Below are 12,581 nucleotides of genomic sequence, written 5' to 3'. Positions count from 1 at the left end.
ACAGGGATTCACTGACAATGAAATGTATTAAATAAATATAAAAAAATCAACCAAAAATGGATTAAATAGCTCTTAGAATAGGACTTTAGTCCCTTCCCAATCCAAACTTGTTTGTAAGGATTGACAGTAAATGTCTTGCTTGTACATAACATGCATTGAGAAAATGAATAGTGGGATGAGTAAGTTGTTCCATAATCATTGTCATCACATAACAAACTGACGGAAAAAGTATCACATTGAAACAGGAATGATTGATTGTCTAGATTTATCTTTTCAGTTTTGTTTATTGTCAGTGCCAAAGTGAAGAAGGAAGCAAAAATGTAAAATTACATCAACGGTAAAACTTAAGAGGAAAAAGGAAGAATGACATAAAATACTGCATGCAATCTCGTAAAAAAAAAAAAAAAAATAAAAAAAAAACACTTATTAACAATGGTTCATTGAAATAAACATACCAAGCAACAGAAAATTTGTCAAACAATTTGGGTTTTTCAATGACTAATTTTTAAACACTGACACAGTTAAGACCTGTAAAATATATAGTCATACTGGCTATGTTGACACACCCTTGTAATGTGATTAAGACAGTACTGCGATTGATGGGATAAAATAAAAATTTTGTATTCATTAACTCACCCTTGCATCATTCCAAACCTGTTTGACTTCCTTTCTTCTATGAAACACAAAAAAAGATATTTGCCCAAGTCATGTAAACATTTTAATCAAGGTAGTTCCTTAATTTGATTATCAAAAATAATCTGAATACTCAACACACTCTTATGGCAATTTGTAACTATTTTACGTTTCGGCAAATTCGTGGCTAATTCGCACAATGTTATTTGTACGATCTGTTAAAAATACAAAACTGCCACCTCATAAAAGTCAAGTTTTGTCACTTTACGTTTTATGATATAGGCCTACATACATTTTCATGCTAAATAAATAGGCTAATAAAATCGTTAGTTTAAACAAACAAAACACTTATAACTGATATTAGCATAATGATCAATCTTACAACATTAATATTGAAAGTATCAATACTTCAGTATCAATTCATGGATATGACTTTATGATTAGAATAAAATTCCCTCATGAACCAGGAACTGAAAAAAAAAGAAAAATTATATTGCCAAACAAATTTCTGTCACTGTAATGTACGGAGCCCCTAAAGGGAAACTTTCCATTTACTTGCAAAACATTTGCGTTCTCCCGAGAAACTTTGCGTTCGCTTTTGAGCTCTTTCCGAGCAAACGCAGTTTCTCTGCAGAACGCAAAGTTTTGCGGTGGAACGCAAAACGCAATAAGTGAGAACACAAAAGCATCGACAGAAGCTGCGTCCGAAATAAGTAGGTACTTACTTATAAGTAATTACTTCATGACCGCTAAAAAAAGTATGTTCTATTCTACACTCCTTTATAGTGTGTAAATGTTATCTAGACGTAGGCTACTGCATTCACCGTGTTGTCATTATCATGTGACCAACCAGCGTTAGTTACATTGCGTCACTGCCATTCATAAATCCTCTCCCATGGCCCCATGGGATAGTAAAATGTCCATTGTATGCACACTTCAGAATCTCTGCGGAAGAAGTAGGTCATGCGTATTTTTTGCCTACTCTTTTATTATACTGTTTTTCACTTACTATATAGTAGGGAAGTATGTGATTTCGGATGCAGCCAAATATTTTTTCCTCCATCTCATATTTTTTTTTCCTTCACCATACCCAGTTAGGGGCTCTGCAGTAATTGTGGAATTTGTTAATTGTATTTATTTATTTTTTTACATTTATCCAAATATGTGATGGGATGCAAATCAAGGATGTGATAGTGGGTGTGAGATATAAAAAATCAAAAAAAAAAAATCGTGGAAAGCATAATCAGACAAATTTCATACTCAAATCTTGAAAGGGGGTGGGGTGCCCAGACGAAGGCGGGACCAGCGCATTTTTTCGGGGGCCTTTGTCCTACTCTATATGAACCCCGACGACGGCGTGAGGGGAGGACTCACATCCAGCCATACTCCGAATGGGTTAATAAAGAGTGTGGCTTTTTCGTCAAAGATAGCTGAGATGTGGTGATATTTCATGCTCTCCTACAAACTCTTTCGAAGGACGTAACATTAGCTGAGGAAAAGTGTGGAAATCTACTCAACGAGGTATGTTTTTTCCCCCGCTTTTCAATTGACTGAAATTCGACAGTGGCTCGGCCAACGGATTTTTGGTGACATCTTGCCCACACACAGCAAAATAACTAGTTATCTGATTTATCGGTTGCTTTGTGAGAAGTTTATACGCGTATTTTTCAAATAACAAGACAATTAGTGTTTAACTAGTGCCTTTAAGTTGTTTTATAAGGAACTGTCGCGTCTTTCTTGCGTCAGGCGGAGAACAATAGTAAACTTAAGCACAGCTGGATGGGATTTTTCTTGGAAATGTGGATGGATAACAAACAAACCTTTCGTAACTGTACGATGAAATATCTCTGTGGTCGATATTAAGTCGGCATCACGTTCTTCTGTAAGTGGCGTTGAACCGCCACGCTGTTTTTTTAGGGATGTTGGATTTTTTTGTACTTGCTTCGAGAGGAGAAAAAGATTCACCTCAGGTAAAGCGCGCCACCATTCGCGCGTTCACATCGACACGTTGCGTTGGACGAGATACAAATATTTCGAACAATTTTCTCAGTAGAATCCTCAAAACAATATGCTAAGTATTTAATGATGTCTTATCGGTCGATTTTTATCAAATAAAAGACAAGATACAGATTATTTTGCATCTTGCTCTTGCCCCTTAACCGATAGGCTACACTGAAATAGTTGTAACTCAATAGTTGTTGTAGCCTACTACTTTTTCATGGCATAAATTAAACTACAAACTTTAAAAACTATCTTTAGACTATATTTTTTATGCAAATGTATTTGCTTAAATCATTTCTTTCCTGAAAGTGAATGGTTATTTAAAGTTTAAATGCAATTTATGACGTAGGCTAATTGTTTAATAAGTTAGCCTACTTTTATGTTGTTAGGTTTAAATCTACTCATTTGTTGATCTTAAAGGTTAAATTACTGATTAGAAAAAAAATTAAAATATTGGTTTTATATATCAAACCGTTTATGGACCGATCTTTTTATGGACATAGGTTTACACTGGCCTTTAATTATATACTTCTCTGCTAACCCTATCATATAAGGACAGTTAAAGTGTTTGTTTTAAAACTTTGTTTATTTGATCAAGAATATTACACTAAAAGCCACGGTTTAAAAGCCAAAGTTACCCTTCATCCTGCCACATTGCTTTATAAGCTCATGTTCTGTGAATTTCTTTTGGTGTTGGGGAAGTGATGTGATTTATTTTGAAACTGAAAAAGACAAGCATGGGAGAAATTCATTTTACACCGAATGCATGTTTGTGGCTATCATTTGATCATTTCATTTTCAAGGGCCAGGTAAGTCTGGCTGCTTCAAAGTGCTTTTAAGTGTCTTTGAAACTGAGATGTTGTTTTTAAGTACCAGCCTCCTGTCCTTCCACCAGAGCTGAAGGAATCTGGATGGGAACGATAACTTCTTTCTCAGATGTCTCCACAAAGCCACTCTGTTCTCTCTCGAAGTTAATGTCTGACGTGGTAATGGTTGCTCTGTGTGGAGTTGCTTGACTGAAGAGGAGGTCAGGGTTAGGTTTGAGGTATTGCTGAGGGTCTCCCAATCTTTTAACAACTTAAAGGGATGGTTCTCCCATTAACGTCATTCCAAAGATATAGCTATGGGACTTGGGACACAGAAGTTTTTTTTTTTTTTTTTTTTTCTAAGTTCAGTGTGAAATGACTAAAATCAGTGTGGGCCAATGTTGTTAATTCTTCAAAATAATATCTTTTGTTCCAAAGAAGTACAGATTTGGAATGACTTAAGTTAATTACTAGGGCTGCCCACTAATGGTCGACTAAATGTTAGTCGATGAGAGTAGGCTTAAGGCAGGCTCACACTACTAGTGGTGGAACATATCACAAAAATCATGGTACGGATCATTTATGATTTTTGAGCCACGGATTGGATCATTTATCAGACCAGCAAAATTGTATATATATATAAATATAAATATGGATGGGTATCGATTCAGATGTTACAATTCAATTTCGATTCGCAAGCTCTCAATTCGATTCGATTTGACTTTCAATGAATATATATTTAAAGGGGGGGTGAAACACTCAGTTTCAGTCAATCTCATGTTAATCTTGAGTACCTATAGAGTAGTATTGCATCCTTCATATCTCCAAAAAGTCTTTAGTTTTATTATATTTATAAAAGAAAGATAGGCTGTACCGAGTCTTTCCGGAAAAAAACGAGCGGCTGGAGGCGTGCCGTGTGCTTACGCGCCGATAGCTAACAACACACAGACATTTGAAGGAGTTTTACTCACCGCCTGCGGTTCCAACGCACGACCGTGAACCTTTATCGTTGGGACTGCTCCATCATCCTTAAGCATTATATCTGCAAATCCGGCAAATACTTCCTTAAAGCCGAGCACAGCGCTTTGATGTGCGTACTGCTTTCGCTCTCTCGCTCTGGTCTACAGGTGCACGCGCGCCCTTCCGGGAGAAGTGCCCTTAGGACCCGTATAAGGAAATTCCGCCCCATCTGACGTCACACATGCCCATACTCGAAAAAAACTTTCCGAAACTTGTGACAAACCGGAAGGAGTATTTTTGGCACGGAAATACTCCATCAAACGTACAACTTAATTTTTGAAACTTTGTCCATGTTTAGCATGGGAATCCAACTCTTTAACAGTGTAAAAAACTCAGTATGCATGAAATAGCAACTTGCATATCATTTTTACCTGTGCCCTTCCTGTCTAACAGGTAGGACATATACAGAAATTGAATAAAGTTATCAAACAGTCTGTGCTGCATTAATTAATAATCTGTGCTGGGTAACTTTCAGCCTAACTGATAAAGTTCACACATTATTTAAAACAAGTGAACGGTCAGTAATAAAATAAGAACAAATACACACATTACAAGCAGAGATGAATACTAAATAACAAAGTTACAAAGTCTATAGTATTCAGGTACAGAAATCAATAATTAAGCCCAAGTGTAAAATAACACTATTTGTTCACTATAGAAATTAACTATAGTTTCATATGTCAAAGCTGTCTGAAGCGTGCCTCTCAAGCTCTCTCTCTGCGCGCGCAGCGAGTGTGTGCGACTGTGCGCACAGATCACGTGCGAGTACCGATTTTCGACGCTTCTACATTTAAAATAGTTTGAATGTGTAAATTGGCAAGACATAACATGTCCAAATTATAAACTTTCACTCTATGATGGTCAAATTTAGCAGTTAATCCGCGAATCACATGCGTGCAGAACCGTGGGGCCTGGTCCGTACGGATCAACTGCGATCCTTTCCACCCCTACACACTACACATCTTTCGGCTGGATTTTGCTGTCACAGACAGATTTCCAAGGTCTGTGACAAAACCCTTGAATCGTGGCCAAATCAGTATGAGACAATATGATAAACTGCTCTAATGATATCATGCACCTTCATGTACATGAATGCAAGGCAACAATTTGATCATAATTATTTTATACTAAATGGCACCATCGGGATTGTGTTGTGTAGTATGAGCGTTGTTAAGACAAGACGACGACAGATGACAAGAAATCCTGTTGTGTAGTTTTGAGCACCGTTTCATGTAGATCCTTTCTGCTGCTTCTTTGCCTGTTTTGATCTGGAGATGCTGTACTCATTCAGGAGATCAGTAATAGCGCCCCCTACTTTATAACAGTGATAACACAGAGAGCTGTAAAATCTCGTCAATGGCAGGGAAGCGTTTTCTCATAAGACACACTATCTTGTCAATGGCTGATCTGTACTGCGACTCTTGTTCGGCTCACGTTGAATTGAGAAGACGCCATCAGTTTTTAACTGGAGTGTCTGTTCTCTAACTGAAGTAAATTATTTTTATTACTATAAAAAATCTAAATGACGGAGAGCGTTGCCGCCGCAGTGGGCATGTGATGTGACCAGTGTTTCGGCTGAACACCGATGACACAGACTATCACAGCAAGCCTATCCCACACTTACTGCATGACATTAACTTAATGTGCATTTCTCTCTAAATGCACGTCCATCTGTGGAGATGACAAGCCAGCATCATCAACTTCATCTTTGCAGCCGGCACTTACTCAGAAATCACTAGTTTATTAATGAATTGTTAATGTTCAGACAGTTGTTGTTTTTTTCAACATTCATAATCATTAGTTTTGCTGCAAGCTTTTTGCGTGCGCTTGAGCTTAATTTACATTTTAAATGCTCATTATCATGGTTTAGTATTTCTTACAATGTTACATATAATATTTTTTCTCAGCCATTTTTATGAAACCATTTTCCGATGTCACTCCCTAAGTATATATTTAAGTAATTAAATGAATAATATAAACGCCCAACTAATGGCTTAAATGAGCAGTAGTCATCTAGAAAAGTTGAGTCAGGGACTGCCTGAATACAGTTTTTTTTTTTTTTTTTTTTTTTTTTTTACTACTTGTACAGCCTTTTAAGTTCTGCTAGTCTTTAGAAAAACCTTACCATACCGATTGTGTACTTTTGTTTCAAAATTATATACACATTTTTATATCAGATATATTAAAGTCATTGTCTAATGTTTATGTGGCATGTAAAATTGCATGCACTCTGTTGTAAGATCACACCTTTATAAGATCTCAAAACTAGGTGTGTTATGAGTGTAGTGTGTAGAGCCTTTTTGGGGCCCTGCTAAAGTGTAATTTGAGGGCCAACTGAGCACCAGCTGTGGAATGTTCAAAACGACAACCACACGGTTGTTGTTCTGCTGGCAATTGGATATGACCCCTTTGTACTTAGTACAAATTACAGTGATTTGATGCCTTTAAATGGCACTCTTAATCTCTGTTCTCTACCACAACAGCGTGGCCCTCACTTATGCAACTGTCTCTAATAAACCCTTGGAAAGAAGTTGTGGCTATTGGCAACATGTGGTTATTGGCCACCAGTTCCTATAAATTGTTAGTATTTTTTTATTTTTTTTTATGTTTTTGAGGTGGGGTGGGGTCGTCTTGGAGACATTTCTATAGTGCAGCATTGTAAAGTATAACAAGTAAAATCTATAAATGTATAAACTTATAAATTATGTAGTGCTTAATTTTTAAAATCCACATCCAGTAATCAAGAACAATGTTGTAGAAAATCAATGACCAATAATGGTGAGAACCCCAGAGTGTCTTAACAGATGTTTTGGTAAATTCACAAACAAGTGGAAAAATCAAGTCACCGCCATGCCTGAAGCGTCTTTTGTTTACTTGATGTAGCCGGTGAGGATTGCACAGTTTGATTAGACCTGTGGATGACCCCATCCTCTCTTAAAGTAGCTCTACTCCAGTTTGTGACCAAACCATTTTCAACTGGTTGCCTGTTTCGAATTTACATTGTTAGAGCTGCCAATTCCACAGGCCTTTGGTTGTCCAAAATGGGAAAAGCAATTTCTTTCTGAGTCTGAGGTCTACATAAGACCCATGCTTTATTTCAGTGGTTCCCAAACAGGGGTACACATACCCCTGGGGAAACATGAGGTGACAAACAAAATGCTGAGTTTTGGCATTCATTTAATTCTACCCCAGCCTAAAATAACATTAACACCAAAGCATGTATTTCTAACAGAAAAAATGCAGCATCTAGTGTAAAAACGGGAAAATTGTAAAAATTGCCTCATCTTTTGCAGTCGACACTGACTGCATCCATCCAAGCAGCGTGCATTTGGTAGGTTGCGTGCAAAGTTTAGTTTAATTTAAAAGTATCACTTTGTTTTTACCATTATTTTTTATTTCAAATATCTCATAACAGTATGCCATTGTAATTGCGTTCAGGGCACCTCTGAGGCAGCATTATACTGTGTAAATGAGTCTAAATGCAGCTTGTGCCAGTGCAAAGATGGCTTTTGTTGATACTGATTGAAATTTGATTCAATTTATTGCTTTATTATATTAATAATTTAGTGGAATTTTCAGAATTTGACAAAACATGACATGCATTTACTAGGGTCTTTTATAAAGGTTAAAAATGTACCTCAAAATCAATTTAAGGGGGCAAATATCGTCTCTTAATGGAAAAGGTGTGACTGCAGTCTAAAGCCCCTTTCACACAGCGCGTTGATCCCGGGAAATTGCTGTAAAATTGCTAGTGCCTTCTGTGTGAATGCAAACACGTCCCGGGATTGATTGCCAGGATGTGGACCTAGTAACATTGCCGGGAACAGTCCTGGAACGCGCCCTGTGTGAACAAAAGCCAGGACCAATGCCGTAAGAGGTGTCGTAGCGATGACGCGCGTGCCATCGCGCGACTCTGTTGTTCTTTGAAGAAAGTTTGTGTTCGTCATTAACAAAGAACAAACAAAAAAATGTCTGCAAACTGGAATGAAGCAGAGACCAGGGAGCTCCTTACTATCCGCGCTGAAGCTAAGATGGTTCGCCAGCTTTGTGGAACGGTACGCGATGCGTTAATGTACATGTTTTCGACGCGTAAGTTACACGTCACATCCCAACATCACATGTCTTTACGGTATGTGTGTGAACGCACTCACAGATTCAGGAAAATCACTGGCATTATGAATGAACCAAAATCAAACGATCCCGGGACAAATCCCGGGACACATTATCCGTGTATTTTCCGGAATCTCTGTGTGAGAGGGGCTCAAGTGGAAATGCCTCAGAGGGTTTGCCAATCTAAAAAGTTTGGGAACCACCGCTGTATTTGCTGACAAGTAGGTGTTACACACTAGAGGTCAGTTAACACTAAGGTGGTAAATACCTCCTTCAAATGATATATTTAAAGTATGTTTTACTTTACTTTAGTTTTTTTGCCTTTTTTAAATCCATGTTATTCAAATTTAATTAAGGTTAATTTGTTTTATTTTGGAGTTAATTGAAGGCCTGTATACAAAGTGAGGTGAATTTTAGCATCAAACTTTAAATGTTTTATCACATTTAATCTTAAATGTTTCTTCATTTAAGAGCAAAAGTTCATTGTTATAATTATAGTTATTAAAATGCCTCTTTTTTTATTAAATGGTTTAAATGTAGTTATTAAATTATTTAATGTTAAGTGAGTTTTTTGTATTTTTTAATTTACTTAGTCTTAGTGGACTTGGTGTTTCTGTGAAAGAGCTTGTTAGAAAAGTAACATTTTAGCTCCATCTAGAGGATCTAGCTGGTTAATCCAGGCTCATGTGCTCACGTGAACTTTCAACTTTTCCTGATGGAGGAAGGCACCTTTAACAGACTTCATTGTCTCTAGAATCCTTGGGAAATTATACATTTGCTTTGTTCCTGATGTTTACCATTTAATTCATTCTTACTATTGAATTAGCACTTAATTTCCTCTCATTAGTGATACAGCTTTTGTCAGTCATGTTATAGGAAGGTATGCTATTTTCATGACATGTTTATCATTGGATGTAATGTATAATTTTTTTTTAAAGTTCTAGTTTTGATGCTGTTTTCAATTACTAAGAGTTAATGTCTTGTTCTCATGCAGGACTGAGACAGCCGTTCTTCTCGGAGCACCATGAGCTGGAGCTTTCTTACACGGCTGTTGGATGAAATCTCCAACCACTCCACCTTTGTGGGCAAGATCTGGCTTACGTTATTCATCATCTTCCGCATTGTGTTGACTGTTGTGGGCGGCGAATCAATATACTACGATGAACAGAGCAAATTCACGTGTAACACCCAGCAACCTGGTTGCGAGAACGTCTGCTATGATGCATTTGCACCGCTCTCTCATGTCCGGTTCTGGATTTTTCAGATCATTCTAATCACAACTCCTACTATTATGTACCTGGGCTTTGCTATGCACAAGATCGCTCGCATGCATGATGACGAGTACAGGCCGAGGAACAGGAAACGCATGCCCATGATCAACCGCGGAGCCAACCGTGATTATGAGGAGGCTGAGGACAATGGCGAGGAAGACCCCATGATGACGGAGGAGATCCTGCCAGAGAAAGAGAAAGCGGCAGAGAAACCATCCCCTAAACACGATGGACGACGGAGAATAAAGCGCGATGGGCTCATGAAGGTGTACATCCTGCAGCTTTTGGCACGGATTGTTTTTGAGATGGGCTTTCTCTTCGGCCAGTATATCCTGTATGGTTTTGAGGTCGCCCCCTCGTACGTGTGCACTCGCAGCCCCTGTCCGCACACGGTGGACTGCTTTGTGTCACGTCCCACGGAAAAAACGATCTTCCTGCTGATCATGTATGCCGTGAGCTGTCTCTGCTTGTCTCTCACGGTGCTGGAGATTCTTCATTTGGGCCTCAGTGGAATCCGTGATGCTTTCCGGCGACGCGCGCGCCAACAAAGCGTTTCACGCCAACGTGGTGCCATATGCAGACAGGTGCCCACTGCCCCACCAGGGTACCACACTGCCCTGAAAAAAGACAAGCTGTCCATGGGAATCAAACCGGAGTATAACTTGGACTCTTGTCGAGAGTCTTTTGGTGATGAGTCGTCATCGCGAGAAATGGACCGCCTGCGTAAACACCTGAAACTGGCCCAGCAGCATCTAGATATGGCCTATCAGAACGGTGAGAACAGTCCTTTACGCAGCAGCAGCCCAGAGTCCAACGGCACCGCTGTCGAGCAAAACAGACTCAACTTCGCTCAGGAGAAGCAAGGGAGCACATGTGAAAAAGGTAAGACAGAAAAGTGAATTTTATTTTTTCACAATAGCTTACTGTTATAGTTTGTATTTTTAATTTGTTGAAAAGAAATATAATTTATATATAATTTTTTTTTTTTTTTAAGAAAAGTCTGCAAATGGAGATTAATGTTGTTATATACTTAGAATTAAGATGTGTACGTGTTTTAATTCTATTTTGTCTTATATCTCTCTCTCTCATAGGGATCCGTGCTTGATTGAGACTCAGAGACTATCAACTGCTTTCCTGTTCAACGAAGCGGCCCAACTGGGGTTGGAATTGCTCATCTTGGAAAGTGAAAAGAGTCTGTATGTGTGTATTGTGTATTTTTTTGTTTGGCTGCTGAACATTGTGTGAAGCATCGTGAGACTGAGTGGAACCTGTGTCTGTATGCACACTGGTGAATCTGTGATAATGTGTTGTGCAGTATTATGGCAAGTGAACGTCGAGTCAAAAATCTCAGAAGCAGCATCTCACCAGCCAGTTATACTTGACATCAGCCAGTCTGCCTGATACTCTTATCTCTCCCTCTTTTCTTCTTTTTTTTTTTTTCATAGGAAAAAGAAATCAGTGGTTCTTCCATTTGTTTACCACACTTCTAATGAAGTGCCAAGGGTTACATCTCAAAAATGCCTTAAACTGGAGTTTACATATTACCTTTGCCATTCCAAAAAGAGATGGATGAGCCAGTATAAAGCCACGTCAGAAATGTAGTGTAGTTATTTAGAATAGTGCTGTGTTTTGAGTAGTGGACCACAATTAGTGTATGTCTGTAATGAACAAAATGGAAACCTGGAAAATGCTTGAATACTTGTGAATCAATTATTGATCTACAAAGATGCTTTTGATATTTTATTTGCATATTGTGTGCTTTAGATGTAAATGAATAGTATTTTGATAGCCCTCTTATCTTGAGGAAGCTTCTCCGTAGACTATCATTTCAGTTTTTCACATTTTGTAAGGCTTTAAGTTAATTTGGTTTTCTTTGGCTTTTGTTTAATTTGACCAACTGTTAGAGAGGCAAACTCAGTTTTCAGAGATTATCTTTACACATTTGAAAGCACTAATAAAGAGCGTTTCATTTCATTGGTTTTCACTTTCATCCTTTCTCTGAATAGTTTCTGTTCAGATTAGTGTATCTCTTTGCCTCCTTTTATGCAAATGCAAACCGTAAGTTGGTCCAAATGCAGTTTACAGTGAATAGCAATAAGGAAAGCCATAAAGCCTAAAGTTTTATACATGGTACCAATGCAATGTCATCTTGAATCTTGGAGTATAATCGACCCATGTCTGTTAACAGCCAGGTTTTCCATCTTTTGATACTTTTTCCCAGCATCTCAATTTTTTACATTTTTCTAATGTTTTTGTAAGGTTTTGTAAAAATGTATTTTGTAATATGCCAAAATAAACCTTTGGTCTAAAAACTGCATTCATGTGTCATTGTTAATTTTTTCTGTGCTTCTTATATAGTTAGATATAGATATAGATTAGGGGTGTAACGATACCCTAATTTCACGATTCGATACATATCACGATACTGAACTCACGATACGGTATTATTGCGATACTCCAAGACACATAATAAAAGGTTAAGAAAAAATGTACTGTTGATTAAATGCTAAATTTGATATAACATTGTGGGTGTAAATGAATAGGCTTGGACAATGGTGACACCAGAATAAATATATGCATGATTCTGAACCTGAAAATACAGAATTATTTTATTTTAGACGAATATGCTTGATCTCTGTCACTGGCTAGATATATTTAAAATAATGTAGGCCATTTTTTACTGGTAACATAAGACTTAACATAAGCATTATCAGGACCCACTAATATTCCCCCATTATTA

At 37.8% G+C, this 12,581-nt stretch overlaps 1 protein-coding gene across 1 annotated transcript; it reads left to right on the top strand.

The window, feature by feature from the left end:
- The first annotated feature begins 1,931 nt into the window (after positions 1-1,931).
- Positions 1,932-12,158, top strand: gjc4b (gap junction protein gamma 4b). The gene is made up of 3 exons (XM_084122523.1): positions 1,932-2,154; positions 9,565-10,723; positions 10,933-12,158. The coding sequence occupies exons 2-3, from the start codon at positions 9,595-9,597 to the stop codon at positions 10,944-10,946; spliced, it is 1,143 nt and encodes a 380-aa protein (XP_083978649.1). The 5' UTR covers positions 1,932-2,154; positions 9,565-9,594; the 3' UTR covers positions 10,947-12,158.
- The last annotated feature ends 423 nt before the right edge of the window (positions 12,159-12,581 follow it).

The sequence above is a fragment of the Abramis brama genome (genome assembly GCF_963993115.1).
Source record: "Abramis brama genome assembly, chromosome: 8".
Lineage (NCBI taxonomy): Eukaryota > Metazoa > Chordata > Actinopteri > Cypriniformes > Leuciscidae > Abramis > Abramis brama.
This window is presented reverse-complemented; position numbering and strand designations above follow the sequence as displayed.